General features: G+C 42.3%; 1 protein-coding gene across 1 annotated transcript; it reads left to right on the forward strand.

The window, feature by feature from the left end:
- Nucleotides 1-9633: 9633 nt before the first annotated feature.
- Nucleotides 9634-16768, forward strand: SLC25A18 (solute carrier family 25 member 18). Its single transcript, XM_036759987.1, has 9 exons — nt 9634-9664; nt 10050-10172; nt 10420-10475; nt 12508-12598; nt 13085-13208; nt 14640-14794; nt 15118-15272; nt 15874-15949; nt 16618-16768. The coding sequence occupies exons 1-9, from the start codon at nt 9642-9644 to the stop codon at nt 16766-16768; spliced, it is 954 nt and encodes a 317-aa protein (XP_036615882.1). The 5' UTR covers nt 9634-9641.
- Nucleotides 16769-17217: the final 449 nt, after the last annotated feature.

The following is a 17217-nucleotide window of genomic DNA, read 5'->3' on the forward strand; positions in this document are numbered from 1 at the left end:
ACAAAGTACATTCTGTGTAAACAGTTAAGCAAAACCACCTAGCATGATTGCAGCCATGTCGTTTTCCCCTTTCATTGTTTACCAATTATTAACAGAAAGGAAGAACCAACACTTAACTTGTATCAGCGTCATCCATTGTATTTGACCCAAAGTTATGGCCAACACCCAAAATGTTGTCTTTGCTTACCTTGTTGGTCATCATGTTTATCGTTCTATCTGCTCTACCTTCTTCAGCTGCCAACACTTAACTTGTATCAGCGTCATCCATTGTATTTGACCCAAAGTTATGGCCAACACCCAAAATGTTGTCTTTGCTTACCTTGTTGGTCATCATGTTTATCGTTCTATCTGCTCTACCTTCTTCAGCTGCCATCACTTAACTTGTATCAGCGTCATCCATTGTATTTGACCCAAAGTTATGGCCAACACCCAAAATGTCTTTGCTTACCTTGTTGGTCATCATGTTTATCGTTCTATCTGCTCTACCTTCTTCAGCTGCCATCACTTCCTACACATCTTATCTTTCTCTGAATTTTAAATTTTCATCATTCCAGCACACTGATCTTCCATTACATAGTGTAATTTCTTCAATCATTCGCCAATCATTGGGCATGCATTTTGTTTCTTGGTTTTTTTCATCACACATAATACTACTGTGAACATTTTTGTCCGTGTGGATCCTTGGAGGTTTTTTGATGTCAACAACCTCATGAGATAGTCCCAGTTCTAGAGATCTCTGTTAACAGACATGAACAATTATTAACTTTTCTTTTATAAGTACAAAGTGTTTATCAGAACTGTTGAACCAATTCACAGATCTACAAGCAGGAAATTAGCATCCTGTCTTCCCATGTAAAAAAAAAATACAAAATCTATTAAATATGTATGAAAACAAACTACCTGCAGTTTGCAAATGTATCACATTGAGAGGTGGAGCCTAGACTAGTTTCTCCTTGGGAAGTGACTGATTTGAATTTTCAGATTTCCAGCTCCTCCTCTCCCCGCCCCCTCCCTTCAGTTCTCTGGCACTGCAGGCCTGTGATTGTGTGGTCAGGCCTCCCCCAGCAGCAGCCTGGCTGAGATCCTCTCCCAAACTGAGCCTTTCATCCAAACGCTGGTCACCAAATGAACATCGATCTGCTTTTAGCCTGGGCAGGCGGGACTTGGCACAGGTGAGTGGGTAGCCTCTTTTGGTTACTGTGGCAAACTAAACTTACTTAAAGAGAAAAGCAGCTGGCAGAGGGAGGTTTAGGGGCTGGAGTGGAGAATGAGGAGGGCCTAGAAGACCTCTACCCACCCCTGACGCCCCTGAGTGAATAAGCTGCCCCCAGGGGTGAGAGAAGAGGGAGGAAACCCTGCCCTTAGTCTAGAAGGGACAAGAGTTTGTAAGCTTGCCTTCCCATTTGCATGGAAAAGGCATCATGCCTGCAACTTGGTGTTGGGAAGAAGCTCTAGGTACTCAGTAGAAGAAAACAAGGAGGTAAGTTTCCTGTCTGTTCAATTACATGTGCTCACAAGTGCTGGGAAACTGCTTTTTAGTTTAAAAAAAAAAGTGGGGCAGTGATTGAATGATGGACTGTATTACTCACTCCTGTGTCTCCCATACATAGTAAGGAAACGGAATGAGTTATAAGAGTTGGGAGACTTCTCACGACATTGAGAACTAAGCAGCACTTGGCACAATAAGGAAATTATTTACAAGACCAAGATAAGGATTTTGACTTAGCAGCCGGAAGTCCTCTTGCCTTTGAAAGTTTCGATCAAAGCTGGTTTTTAGGAAGATTAATCTGATGTTCTGGATGTATTAGGCAAAAGACTGGAGGGAGGGCAGGCAGTAATAGTAATCGTCTAAGCTAGAGGCAATAGCATTTCCAAAGCTAAAGATAAGAGCCAGAGGACAAGGAAGCACCCCGATAGTCCTCCCCTTTCCCACCACCTCCTAGCCTTTACAATGGAGCAATGGGAAAACCTAGGGAGAATGGATGATGGATGATGCTGAAGGGAGAAATTTTAGAGGACACCCCTTTGCAAAACACTGAAGCTCTACAATACAGATGGCTCAAGGGGCCCTGGCTAGATTCCTTCCTTCCTGTCTTCCTTTCTCTCTCTTCTCTCTCCTCTCTCTCCCCAAAGACTGAGTCCCTTAAAACCATTCACGCTGGAACTCATAGGTCCCTGCCTAAGCTCCACTTAATGGCTATATTTTGGGCCCTCCTGGCTCCAAGGAAATTTGCATTTGATTTTTTTTGAGGGGGGAAGGCAGGGCAATTGGGGTTAAGTGACATGCCCAAGGTCACACAGCTAGTGTCAAGTGTCTAAGGTCAAATTTGAACTCAGGTCCTCCTGACTCCAGGGCTGGTGCTCTATTCACTGTGCCACCTCGCTGCCCTATGTCAGCATTTGAAAGGTGAGGAAGCAGTTACTTCCTAGAAACATTTCTGATGATCTTGGTTCTCCAGCATTATCCTGAAATGGTGGTTTCTGTCAGAACCCCAAATCAACACTGCTCTTTCACATATGGATCTCCTGGTTGGGAATGAGGGAGCCAGGAGCCAGGCTGAAGAAGAGAAGGGCTCCTGGATCAGGATGGAAAGGCCCCAGAAGGGTTGTGAAGGCTTAAATCCAAGATGAGAAAAGAAGCTAGAAGCCAACTCTAGATAAAAGTATGAAGTAGCCAAGTTAATAAGATAGTCAAGGACATTGGCCTCTCCTTTCAGGGACTTTTCCCCCACTTCTCTGCCTTTTTTTCTTTTGATGGTAATGTCCTTCCTGCTTGCTATCTTTTGGCATCTCGCAGTGACTTGACAATATTTTTAAACACTATTCCTCCCTGCTAGTTTTCAGAAAGGATCTGAAATTCATTTGGTTGACAATTATATAGAACTTTATACTTTCCAAAATTCTTTATATAAGTTATCTTTACAGAACCTCAGAATTGAAAGGGATCACAGAGACCATCAATCGTCAACCAACTAGCATTTTTTAAGTGCTTCCTATGCGACAGGCACTGTCTTCAGGGCTAGAGATAGAAAGGGGAAAGTCAGGTAGATTCTGCTCTGAAGGAGCTTCCAGATAAGTAAGGATAGTCTATATACAAAGTGATTAGGGGATGGGGTAGCTATTAACAGCTGGGGAAATCAAACAACATCTCTGCTGAGCAGGCAATTTAGCTGGTCCCCAGGGTCTTCTCTCCATCGTCATCTTTCTTCTCTGCTGGTAGGGCTCCCATTTCTCAAAGCTCCTGGCTCCCCTCTGTGACTTTCTCTCTGTATCTGTCTGGAGTATACTTCTCTCAACTATGCCTCCAACTACTGTACTCTCAAACCCCTGGGCAAGTCACTGCTAGATGCCATGACAAATGGGGTAAAGGAAAAGAGAGAAACTCTTTGTTCTCTCATTGTAGAAGTCTCTTCCACAAAATGCTTCTCAGCCTTGAACCTGAGCTTGAAGATATGTATAAATTGGCTTATAGACTTTGGATGTCAGACATTTAGCTGATTTTTTTTTGCAAATATTTCTGTTAAAATGTTGCCATTTTAGAGATGTGGCTCCTTGTGCAAAAAAAAAAATAACCCAAAACTATCTTTGTGGTTTTTGTTCCCAATGTATTCTTCTATTTGACTAATAAAAATGTCCCTCTTCCTCATGGGTGAGGATTTGTTATAGTGTTGCTTTTTTGTTTTAAAAATATTTAGATTACCTAACTAGTTAGAATTTGTTGTAGTGGATGGATCCAAATTTTTTTTTTTTGATTTGCCATAGAGCTAGTTTTCCCAGCAATTTTGCTTTAGTAGTGATTCCATTACCCAGTGTCTTTTTAATTAAAAGATTTATTATAACATTAAACATCAGTAGAGACATTAAACTTGTTTAGTACTATTTGCTTCTAAATGACTTCGTTCTAGCACATAAAGTATCATAACTTTTTTTTTCAGTCCTTACAACTTCCCCTCAGGATGCTTTGTTCACACTCATTCACATTTCCCTATATCATGATAATATGTATTTTCTTCTAGTTCTGCTTTTTTTTTTTTTTTTTTTTTTTTGCTTTATATTACTCCACAAAAGTCTTTCCAGATTTCTTTGGATTCCTCATACTTTATCTTAATTGTATTATAATGTTCCATCCCAGTGTTTTTTAATGAGTGGCTATCAAGCACCAATCTTATTTCATTTGGTTCTATTCCAATGACCTATCTCACTTTTCTTTTTCTAAGTACCAAAGAGTTTTAAAAAATACTGCTGTGTTGGTAAGCAAAATGGCCTTTGTTTTCTTTGAGTAACTCAGTGTATTTCATTAAGCCTTACTAGGTGCTAAGCCCCAGGCCCAAAGCCCTATTAGGTGTGGAACCTATGTGGGTGTGGATTGGTGACTGGGGTGGGGCCCAAGGTGGGGCTGGCTAAGGGGAGGTGTTAACTCCAGAGCCATGCCCTATTAGGTGTTAACCTAATCTATGTGGATGTGAACCTCCCAGGGTCCTAAGGGGAGGGGTCAACTCAAGAACCAATCACCAGAGCCCAAGCTCTGGTCATTCAGATGCCACTTGATGACATCAACAACTCTATAAGAGGAGAGAAGACAGCTTGAAGATTGATTTCTGTTGGAGCCAGAGACAGCTACAGCCGAAGCTGAAGATAAAGCCGAAGCAGGAGCTGCCGACCCACAGTGTGGACTGAGGAGTGCTGAGCAAGGACTTGAGGCCAGTGGGTAATCTTCTTACTGGAGAGGGGAAGCATGAATGTGATTTGGTTTAATACCAGCATGTTTTTCTGTGGCCTCCTGGTTATTCTTGTAAGGAGGACTTATTGGGCCTGGAAGCTTTTGATCGAAATATCAAAATGGGGATGCTGGTTCGTGCTTCTGTTACTTTGGAGCTTGAATAAATGCTTTAATTCTTCTGCCTTCTACTTAGACAATTCCTTATATCCTGCAGTTCTGAACCATTCAGACATATATATGATTCTCTTTGAAATCATAAATTAATTCTGCCTTCATAATACAACTGCTTTGTAGTATATTTTTGATAATTGATAGCTTTAATTTCCCTTTGCATGTTTATTTTTTAAAAAAAAATATTCCTGATATTCTTGTAGATATATTTTCCTTACAAATTTTGTTATGATTTTCACAGTCTAACACTTTTTAATAATGGCTGTCTGTGCATCTAGCTATGAATGGAACAGAAGGTGAATGGTTGGTGAGCATACAAATTAGTTACTCCCACTTGACTGGTCTCCAGACTTGCATTGGCAGCACCGCTCTTTCCCAAATCCTCCCTTCAGTTGTGGCTTTCTTTTCAGTCAACATTCTCAGCTCTCACTCAGAGGATGAATTTTTTTTAACTCTGAACGAAGATATTAAAGATACTTGAAGCCGCCAGCCTGAGCAAACCTAATTCTAGCTCTTCCCTCACACGGGCTGCTATAAGGTTTAGTTTGACCTACTCTAGTAATGATAACATTCTTAAGAGTTACAAATCTCATTTTCCCATAGAAGAATTAAACAGTTGAACCTTATTAAATCCCTTATAATTAGTCTTTCAAATTTATCTTCTTGTGTTTCTCCTGATTTGTGTAAGTCAAATTTTCTGTTCAGTTCTCATCTTTTCCTCAAGAATACCTGAAAGCCCTTTAGTTCATTAAATATTCATTTTTCCCCTGCAGGATTGCACTCAGCTTTGCTGAGTAGGGTATTCTTGGTTACAAACCCAACTCCTTTACTCCTCAGAATATTCTATTCTATGCCCTTCAGGTTTTTTTTTTCTTTGATGTAGAAGCTGCTAAATCTTGTATTATCCTGACTGTGGCTCTATGATGTTTGAATTCTTTTTTCTAGTTGCTTGTAATGTTTTCTCCTTGACCTGGGAGCTTTGAAACTTAGCTATAATGTTCCCATGAGTTTTCATTTTGGGATCTCTTTCAGGTGGTAATAGGTGGATTTATTCTACTTCTATTTTACCTTCTAGTTCAAGAACTTTGTGGCAATTTTCCTTAATAAGTTATTGAAGTAATTTATTTTATGCACAAGTCTCTAGACTCTTTTTATCATAATTGTGTGGTAATCTGATAATTCTTATCTCTTCTTGATCTGTTTTCAGATGTTTTTCTAATGAGATGCTCCAAATTTTCTTATATTTTTCATTGTTTTGATTTTATTTTACTATTTCTTGATGTCTTATAAAGTCATTAGCTTCCCCTTGCCCAATTCTAATTTTTAAGGAGTTATTTTCTTTGGTAAGTTTTTGGATCTCTTTTTCCAGTTGACATTCTTTTCATGATTTTCTTGCTTTTATTATCTTACTCATTTCTTCTTCCAATTTTTCCTCAACCTCTCTTCTTTGATTTTTAAAGTTCTTGTTAAGCTCTTTCAATAACTCTTTTTGGGCTTGTGATCATTTTATATTTTTCTTTGAAGCTTTAAAAGTAGCTATCTATGGTCTGTTTTTTACTCATTTTTAAATAGCTTATTTCTTGGCTGTTAACTTTATGTTAGAGGCAGGCTCTATTCCTGGGGTGTGGGGGATAATGTCTCAGGCTTCGGATTTTTGGTGCTGTTTTCTGAGCTCTGAGGGCCTTTGACCTCTTGGTTCTTCCAATGTTCTATAATCCAAGGCCAGGAGCACATGGGGTGTTCAAGGAAAACTAGCACCTTTGGTGTAAGGGCTTGCCAAGACCTTCTCAGGGCTGCTTATCCACCTTTCTTGTCTACCTGGCACTCAACTTTCACCTGTGGCTCTAAGAAGTTGTAGCATGCACAGTGGCCACACTGCAATAAAACCATCCCAGCAGCCAGGTTAAACCAGGTTAAGGATAACCCTATAGACTTTAAACCCATCAGTGAATTGGGGGGAGTATCTACCCCAAGCATATGAAGACTTCCCCTGGTGGAATGGGCAGATAAGAACAATTTCTTCCAGGGGCCATAAAGGTGGCTAAAGCAGGAGCTGTGGTGCATTTAGAGTGTGATCAGACGTTGAAGATGCCAAGGTCATCTACTGCATCCAAGACCATCACCAGTAGTCTTCAATTTTGTCTTGCCACTAGACTTTGATGACTTTGGAAGAGAGAATGAGGCTGACAACTTTATTCAACTCTGCCTCACTTAAATCCAATTTACAGGTACAAGTCAAGACATCACCTGTGATGTCACTGGTCCTCTTTGAAAATGAAGGACAAACAACAATCTTTTAGAACAGATTTACTTGAACTTACTCAGAGTTTGGGAAGTTTATAAAATACAAAATTTAAAAATATGTCTTCAGTCTAGCTCTGAGCCCCTAAACTGGGAGTGTTCAATCAATTAATAAACATTTATTAAGCACTTATTTTGTGCCAGGCACTGTGCTAAGTTCTAGGGATACCAAAAGAAGCAAAAGATAGTCCCTGCCTTCTAGGAGACAACATGCAAACAAATACATACAAAGTATGATATATACAAGATAAATAGGAAATAATTAAAAAGAGGGAAGACACTGGAATTGAGAGGGCTTAGAAGACTTCCTATAGAAGGTAAGATTTTAGTTGAGATTTAAAGGAAGGCAGGGAGGTCAGTAGTATAGTGGAGGAGGGAGAGCATTCCAAGCACCTGGGAAAGCCCAAGAAAATGCATGGAGCTGAGATGATATATCTTGTTTGTGTGGCAGTCTTGTTTGCTAGTCCAATCACAAAAAGTACTCTCTTTTCATACTTTATCTTTCCCTTCCTCTCTCCCACCCCAGGACACACAAATAAATCTGTATGGTAACAATGGCCACATATTTAGAGAAAACAGGTTTCTTTAAAGTGACAAAACAAGAAGCAAAAAAAAAAATCTCCCTTAATAAAGATTGATAAGGCATACTTGTTTTTCCCTAGGGAGAATGAAATGATGGGGGAATGAGGAAGAGAATGAGAGGGTTGAATTCACCAAAACTTTAAATATTTCCTATATTTTGCCATTGTTATAAAGGGTATTAATCACTTCCTTGTAATTTTTGGTAGAAGCACAGATTATTTTTATGCATTTATCTCATGCTACCTCCAACAATTTTTCTATTGGCTGTTTTGGGCTTTCAAGGTATACAATCATGAAGTCTCTAAATAGAGATAATTTAACTTCTCAAGTGTCAATATTTGGTCTTTTACTGCTTTAGACAGATTGTCAACCAAGCCTCTATTCTCTCAATGGAAAGCCAGGGCACTATGGGAGCAAAATGTTACCCAGATAGTTTGATACAGTCACAGTATTATTTGTTTTTTTATTGACTTTTTCTTTTTGCAAAGGAGGGTCAGTTTTGGGGTGAGGAAGGGATGTCTGGAAATACCTGTGCTGTAGAATTAGAAGGCATTATGAAAATTATTTTTTAAAAATGTTTGGTTTTTTTTTTTGCCAGGACTTATAGTATGCAGATTGCTCATCCCTTTTTGAAAAGCAGAATGACATTTGACCTTCACTAGACACATAGCATTTCTTCTGTTCTCCACAATCTTTCAGTGATCCCAGACAGCGGTTCAGCAATTGCGTTTGCCAGTTCTTTTAGTGCACTCTGATGCAGTTCATCTGAGCTTAGTGACAAACTCATATAGGTGTTCTTTTATTATCTCCTTGCTGATTTTTTATTTTAACTCTCCATCAAACTATTTTGTTTTGCCCTTTCCAGTTCAAACCTCATATTTGAGCTGAGAAAACAGAATTAAAATAAGAATCGAGTATTTCTGCCTTCTCTCATCCATTGCCATCATTCCAACCAGCAGATTCTCCATTCATTCCTTCTTTGATCCCCCATATCTTTCCTTTGATAACTTTTTTTATAGTTCTTTTTGCTGTCCTTAGCATGCCTGGCATCATTATTTACATATTGTGCCAAGCTGTTGTGGTCATCTTCATTACCGATCCTAGTTCTTATCTTCTATAGTTTGTTATCTGTGTATCCAGATCAATCCCTTTTGACAACTTCCCCCTTTCTCATCAGAATTCCTTCTCTCTGTATCTTTAGAAATTCATTTTTGAGAGCTCTTCATCCCTCCTGGGCTGACTTCTGTGAACAATTTCAGGCCATGGGATCCCTAACCATGACCTAAAATGTCTCCTCTATTGAAATTTTGCAGACCCAACTTCAAGGGCTCTCCTTCAGCAAAGCTGTGATGTGAGCAAAGTCCTTCCTCTCCCTCCCCCAAATTCCCCATCGCTGGATCCTAACCAGGTCAGCCTTTGACCTAAATCATACCCTGCTGCCAAATTACCTCTCCCTTCCCATCCTCACTCCCTTTCTTATTTCCCTTCCCCTCGTCAAAACTCCCAGCTGCTCTTTTCTAGAAGTTGGGAAGAAAGTCAGCATAGTAAATTAATTTAGACAAAGTTGGGAACAGGTCTAGTTTGCTAACCCATTGGTAGAATTTCTGATATCCTAATTAAAGGAGTTCCAGGAATTCAACAGCATCCACGTGGGTGAGATTAAAGATTGGTAAGGATTATGATCTTGCTGCAGTGGGGGTGGGAGAGGGCGCCCAGGGGGAGGAAGGATGCACTGAATCAGCTCCTTGGGCTCCAGGCCAGGTGATGCAGCCACCAAAGAAATGAGTAGATGCTACTTCTTCCCTCACAGCTGAAGCCACCTGGGATCCCTTCTCCTCCAGGGCTGCCCTTAGGCCCCACCCAGGAAATGGTGATGTCTAATGAGATTAGGTAAGTGCCCAGTTGGGTACCGGGGACCCCCTCCCCCCCCCCACTCGCCCAAGGGGTGGGCGGGGCATCCTTGGACTGTTCCCCCAGGGAAGCCCCGCCCCTTTCCCCAGAGGCACTGTGAGGCGCTAGGCATTATGGGAGCTATGCAGGGCTGCTGGGAAGGTGGGGACCAAACCTGGTGAGTCAACTCGGGCTCCATTCGCACCTTCGACGTGGGGGGAGGATGGGGTGAGGGAGGCAGGGGTTGGGGGGGAAGCAGCTGTATTCCCCAGTGTTGGGGGCACAGTTTTCCTCGTGGGCCGCCTGCCTGACCCAGCCAACCCCGGAAGGATCCCCCCGCACGGACCGGCCCCCCCTTTCCCATCATCTTTCTCCTTTCTCCCAGCTTCCCAGCGAAGCTCATCAATGGTGGCGTGGCGGGGCTGGTGGGGGTGACCTGTGTGTTCCCTATCGACTTGGCCAAGACCCGACTGCAGAACCAGCATGGCAAGATGGCCTACAAAGGAATGTAGGTGAAGGCTGCAGGGATGAGCAGGTGCCAGGGGTGGGGGGAGGACCAGAGAGGGGGAGAGGCGGATCAGAGGGGCATGGAGAAGGAGCCCGAGGAGGACGCTGCCCCTCTCCTGCATCTGGCATCTCCCCAAGGTTTCGACTCTAGGCTCTGGGGGCAGCCGTCCCAGCCGTGGGCTAGAACGGAGGGTCGGGAGAGAGCGGCCTTCAGACACAGGCGATGCCCCTCTCGCTTTCTCTTCTAGGATAGATTGCTTGGTGAAGACCACCCGCGCAGATGGCTTCTTTGGCATGTACAGAGGTGGGCTTACCCGGGACCCCGGGGAAGGGCAAGGCCCGGTGGGGGAGGGCTGTGGATTTGGCGCAGGGGCCCTCGGACTCCGAGGATGTGGACAGAACCCATGACCCAGACCTCTTTCCTGGAGAGAGAGCCGCAGCATGAGGGCGGGAGACTACCCGCCTCACCTGGGCAGCAACTGCGGCCTTTATGTTTCGTGTGGCGGAGCTGGAGTTAAATGAACACGGTGTAAACCAGGTAGAGCCCTGGGCTGAATTAGGAGGCTCTCTGCTTCTGACCCCACATCTGCCTTTGGTCTTCAGGAAAGGATAAGCGATTCCCATCTAGTGCCACCCAACCCATCCGCCCGCAGTGCCCTCCCAGGCCGCTGTGACATGGCAGCGCCAGCAAGTCAGTGGAGTGGTTCAGTGGTGTTAGTCGCATCCAAGTCTTCGGACCCGTTTGGGTTTTCTCTGCAGAGATACCGGGGCTGTTCGCTGTTTCCTGCTCCAGCTCATTTTATAGACAAGGAAGGACTGAGGCAAACAGGGTTAAGTGACTTCCCCAGTCACATGAGCCACTAAGTGTCTGAGGCCAGATTTGAACTCAGAAAGATGAGTCTTCCTGACTCCAGGCCTGGCACCATTCATTGCGCCACCCAGATGCCCATGGAGTAGTAAATGGCAGTAAATGCTGAGAGCTAAAAGGGCCCTTAAAGACCATGGGATCATAGATTATCAGTTTTAGCCCCACCATTTTGTAGATACCTTAAGCCTGGAAGAGACCCAGGGGTCATTTTCCAGATGTTGAAACTGAGGCTTAGAAGGTGAAGTGACATAAGCTGATTGCAAAGAGATGCTGAAAATCTATGTTTAAGGATAACACTGACTTTTTAAAAAATGTTATTAAACTTATGTTCTCAAAAGGCCCCATATACAATTTAAGCAGTTAAAAGAAAGGGTATCTTTAGGGAATGAGATTATTATTATTAATTACATGGTATTAAGATAGGGGAAGAGATGTTATTTCACTGTTCTGGGTAATTCCCAGATGAGAAAACTCCCTCTACCAGTCAGGTCCAGCACCTTCTTTATACACTGAGAAATGATGTGACTTGCCCAGAATCCCAAGCCAGTATGTGTCAGAAGTGGAACTTGAACCCAGGTCTTCCTGGTTCCAAGGCCAGCTCTCCATCCATTGGCGGAAGGAGCAGGAAGCCAGGTTCAAGGTCAGAGGGGGTGGCTGCCTCACCATAGTATTATGAAAGGAAATTAATGTAGCCTCTTAGAAAAGCTAAAAATAGCATATTGACTAGAGTTGGAGCTTAATTTTATAGGGTTTCCCAGAAACTCATCTACAGATTTTCAGTAAGATTAAAAAAAATCATCCCACCCAATGAAATTAGTAGTCAGTATAGTTGCAGGGGTGGGAAACCTGCAGCCTCAAGGCCACATATGGCCCTCTAGGTCCTCAAGTGCAGCCCTTTGACTGAATCCAGACTTCACAGAATTTACTGGATCTTCCTGACACTCCTCTTGCACTTTTCCCATCCCTTCCTAGACCTTGTTCCTTTCTGATTGAGCAGCTACCCTGGACCACAGACTCTGATTAGCACTGGAAAAATCATTATAGGTAGCAGTACACTTCCAGTCTCTTTGGAGTTGAGACCAAAATGGGCAGAGAATGATACCCAGGCATGAAAAAATATAAAACAAATGCCTACAAAGCCATAGCAAATTAGAGACATTCCCTCTCCTCTAGGGGTTGGTTTGTTTTCTAAGAGGCAGAGTAGGACTTGTAGAAAACAGGAACAATACTAAATGAATCTGCAAATTTAAAAAAAATGGGTAATACAGGTATACCAGAACTCCCCTAAACTGTTTGCCCTTAGTTACTCTCTTTCTAAGAAGCCAAATTCCACTTATCCAAGAATTCATTTTGGTAATTAGGTCTTGGAACAGATTATGTGTATAACCAGTTATATGCATAATGGTTTATATATCTTGTTACCTCTGACACTGAATCAATCCTTTTATTTTTCTGTATAAATTCCCAGGGGCAGCAGTGAACCTAACCTTAGTCACTCCGGAGAAAGCTATCAAGCTGGCAGCCAATGACTTCTTCCGAGAGCAGCTCTTAGAAGATGGGTAATGGGCAAGAGGGTGGCTTGATTAACTCCCTTTGGTGTGCATGTGTCTGTGTGTACCTGAGTTTACATACAGAATGTTGGTAGAAATTGGGAATAGGTGGAGGAGGAATGCAGTTAGAAGCAGAATTCTAGGACAATGTCTACCAGCCTTGAAATTTTTTTAAAAACAAAACCCTAGCCCTTCTTGTTCTTCCTAGTGATTTGAGTCTCAAGTAGTAGGGAAAGCAGAAACTGTTACAGTGGCTTCAAATTCTTTTATCTTAACACCCTAATTTGGCTCCCCTTACCCCCGTGGGTGGGTGTTCATTTACTTAGCTATGAGTGGCGGTCATTGGGAGCAAAGCTGAATAGAAAGAAGCATCTTGGCCATTCACCACTTTAATTTACCCATTTCAAAGGGTGAGGAGAATGGCTATCCATATGATAAAGGAGTCTGACTGTCCATCTGGTCTCTCTGGGGCTTGTGTCTGGGCTGGTCCTGCAGGTCGAAACACAAGCTGATAAGGGAGATGCTGGCTGGGTGTGGAGCTGGGGTGTGCCAGGCGGTGGTTACCTCTCCTATGGAAATGCTGAAGATACAGCTGCAGGATGCTGGACGTCCAGGTGAGGCTTGGATAGGGTAGAAGACTGACTGGGTTGTTTGTGTCCTTTTGGCAGGTGGCAAAGGTCTTTCAGCCCATTCAGACATGCAAAGCTAGACTCCTCACTCCTAAGGAAAGGGGGCCTGAAGAAAGGAACCAGGGAGGGACACAGGAAAGCATCTTTATCTTTTTGGGGGGACTGGGTCCTCAGGCTAAATATTTAGTATGCCTAACTAGAATTTAGCTAGCTGGGTTTTTTTCTTCCCAGGCCAATCCAAAGCAGCCTGAGTTAAGGTTCTATATAGTTCTAACTAAACTGGGGTAATTCCCAGTACTTTATGACTTTGAACATTTTAGGTTATGAATACACTATTTATGTTACAAGGATCACAATAGTGATTAAATAATTTTGCTTCTGTGTACACCGTTATTCTCATTTGGGGCATGGCACCTTGAATTCAAACAAGCTATGAATTACGATTTTTTACTAGGAACTCATAATTAAGACAGAACTTGAGAAGCATGGCAAAACCAGCGAACTTCATAATTTTTCTTGTTGAATGCTGTAGTCATTACTGGATGTTTCTATGCATATGTATGAGATAAGAAGTGCTTGTTATTAATTTCTGTAAGTTAATCTCAGGCCCTTCTAAGTGAGCTGACTGCAGCCTAAGGAATTTGTCAAACTATGGGCACCAAAGTGGGAGCTTCAGATTTCAAGGCAGGAGCACAATCAGACATAATCTGGGAAATCCCCTAAATCGTAGGTGACAGTTCTCGTAGGTAGTAGAGTGCCAGACTATCAGGGATACGATACCTCACAAGGCTGTAGAAGACAGAAAACTAGCAAATTAATTTCAATGGGCAATGTATTAGGGAAAATTATGCAAAGTATTTATATCCAAGCTATGCTCCAAGGGCTCTCAATTATTATTTATGACTTAGGAATGTATCCTGGATGACTTCCATGAAAATTTCAATTTAGTGTGCTGTTTTAACTAAAAAAGACCAGCAAGCGTTAAGGCATTGCAAGTGAAAGATATTAGAAACAATCCAAAAGATATGGAATATAGTATGCTTGCATCTGGAATAGTGTTTGCTACCAAAGAAAATGGAGTAGATTAAGAGGACCACTAAAATGGTCACGGGGACAGAGGGATGGATGATTATGAGTGACTTAAAAAAATGGGACTCTTTAGTATGGAAGGATGAAGGTTGAGTTTTAGATCTTTTTAACATCAGTCATAAAAGGACTTTTCCAGTGCCCTCTTTCGGAAAATTTCTGTCAAATACGGAATACTTGGTTCAGTGAATCTTAGATGTAGCCCAGTGTGGCCATTCTTATTCCCTTACCACCACTGAGAGACATGGGAGGGTTGTGAGTGTGCATAGAAGGGGAAGTCAGGCTGGGAGGAAAAGGAAGCCTGCCTGCTTTTCCCATCTTTTCCAGTTGGTCAGCAGCACAGGACATGCACATCAGCAGCTTCTCCTGTCAGGCCCTATACCACAGACTCCACCCCTAAGCGTCCTTCTGCCACTGTCATCGCCTGGGAACTCTTACGTACTCGAGGCCTGACTGGCCTTTATAGGGGTTTTGGTGCCACTCTCCTAAGGTAAGAGTTGAAGTCATTCTCTAGTTTGGAACACTATCTGGCTTAATTTCCCAGCAACTGAATGGATCAGAGAAGTATAGGATCATTCAAAGGGATCTTTGAATGTCAAATGTTTTCCCCAGTTTCCCTTATCCCCAGTTCCACCTTGGGATTGCTGACTGTCCATATGCTCCATTTGTTTGCTGAAGGTGGATTTTGGCAAGATCCTACCCCAGGGCCCCAAGACAATTGAAAGAACCTCTGCCTACTGACTGGCATATGTGTTGCTAGGATATCGGTCTTTTTGGTTTGTGGTATAAGCAATTTCCCCTCCTCTCCTACAGGGATATTCCTTTCTCGGTCATCTATTTTCCTTTTTTTGCCAACCTAAACCATCTGGGGATCAATGAAGCTACTGGGAAGGCCCCTTTTGCCCACTCATTTGCATCTGGTTGTTTAGCAGGTTCTCTGGCTGCTGTTGCAGTGACACCCTTGGATGGTAAGAGTCTGGGTTAAACTGGTGGCTTAAGAGACAGGATTAGGTCTGTTTGTGGTGAAGGCTAATTCAACTTTAAGGTACATTTTAAAAATGTTTTTAGGGTAACAATACTGAACAAATTAATTCTGCAGCATCTGATTAGGAGAAAGTTACAATAAAAATTAGAGAAATAGGGAATTTATTAGAAGTAGTTCTTCATAGACGTAGTTCTTCCATACTCCACAAAGAACGACAGCAGTACCTACTTAGAACTACCGGAGGGACTTGTTAGGCACTGGACTTAAGTGCTGGGTTTTACTTTCAGCCAATGACAGGTCCTTTTCTGCCTTGGTTTCACCAACTTGTTACCTCCCAATAGGCTGGTCTAGACCAGGAAAAAACCTGACAAGTTTTAGTCTCTAGTTAAGGTGACAAGCAAAATAATGGGCTTCTAGCAGTGCTTGGCTTTAGGGCTGTGACTAGTTATGTCTCTTCTGAGGAAGTGCCTTGGGTCAACTGTCATGATTTCTTTCTTGTTTGTTGGAGCATGGAGTCAGGGAAATCCAACCACTTAAGATATCAGAGGCAAGAAGTTTATGACTTCTTTTTCTACCTGTTTTAGTTTTGAAAACACGAATTCAAACTCTCAAGAAAGGTGTGGGGGATGAAGCCTACGATGGGATCATAGACTGTGCCAGGTGAGAACTGTTTTCCTTTATGGCCTGACACTGGGTTAATTCTGTGATTTGACTGTAATTAATTTGCAAATTGTATATTCTAGTTTTTGCACATCTTATCCCCAGTAGTTCCTACCCCCAAGGAGCTTCATAACCTGTCACTTTTTCACCGTTGTTCCCCTTCTACCTAGCACAATGCATTGCACATAACAGATACTTTAACATTTAACTGAACATGTAGAGTATGTTTTCCTAAAAATCAGCCTAAGTACCATCCACTGCTTTGCCCTATTAAGCCTTAGCATTTCCTCATTCCCTCCCACCTGATAATCTGTCATATTGAAAAATGCTAGGACCTACCCATTCTACTTCTCCCTTCCAATTCCAGGGGAGGAAAACAACTATTTTTGCTCCCTTTGACTGCTAAAGGTAGTCAGTGGGAAGCTCCTTTTAGCCAGTTTCCTCTAACCAGCAGTTCAGGATGACCTCAAGTATACAGGGTATGACTGCTGAATCACTCATCTGCTGATATTAGCCCGTGGAACAGGGTTTCCTAGTTAGGCTCCTTCTAGCCCAAGGGAAATTACCTACCACAAGAAACAGTAATATAGGGATAGAATTCACTGCATAATGCCTGTATTTCATTGTACTTTTGCTCTTCAGCTTACCAGGATCTTCTTTCTCTCCAGGAAAATCTGGACTAACGAGGGACCTGCTGCCTTCATGAAAGGGGCTGGTTGCCGGGCCCTAGTCATAGCACCTCTCTTTGGTATTGCCCAAGGTGTCTATTACCTTGGTGTTGGGGAAACCATCTTAACAGTTTTCTTTAGATCTAGCTAAAAAAGGACTCTCCTGCAAATATAACAATACTCCTTTTAATTTAGTAGTTGCTCAACACTGAAAAATGGACCTGGTCACATTAATTCCTAGGTATGAAGCCAGGAATTAATTTCAGATATTGGGGAAAAGAAAAATCAGAAGCTTAAGAGATAATTATGGGAACCTATGTAACTAATTATACCAACGCCAGACCATGGCCAGTTCAAGAATCAGGGTGACTAGAGCTGATGAGCACTCTCTGGGAAAAAGTCAGTTCAGCTGTAGACATGACAATCCTTAAAGCAGTCATTGAGACCAAGTCTCAACACTCTTGATAATTAGTGTTAGAGGTAAAAAAAAGATTGCTTAAGATCTTATTCTATGAAAAGTTTGAGTGAGAACTAAAAGCAACAGTGAATACTGGCTGTCTTTTTTTTTTTTAAAGCCAACAATCCTTGTGTCTTATATAA

Source organism: Trichosurus vulpecula, chromosome 5 (assembly GCF_011100635.1).
Source record: "Trichosurus vulpecula isolate mTriVul1 chromosome 5, mTriVul1.pri, whole genome shotgun sequence".
Classification (NCBI taxonomy): domain Eukaryota; kingdom Metazoa; phylum Chordata; class Mammalia; order Diprotodontia; family Phalangeridae; genus Trichosurus; species Trichosurus vulpecula.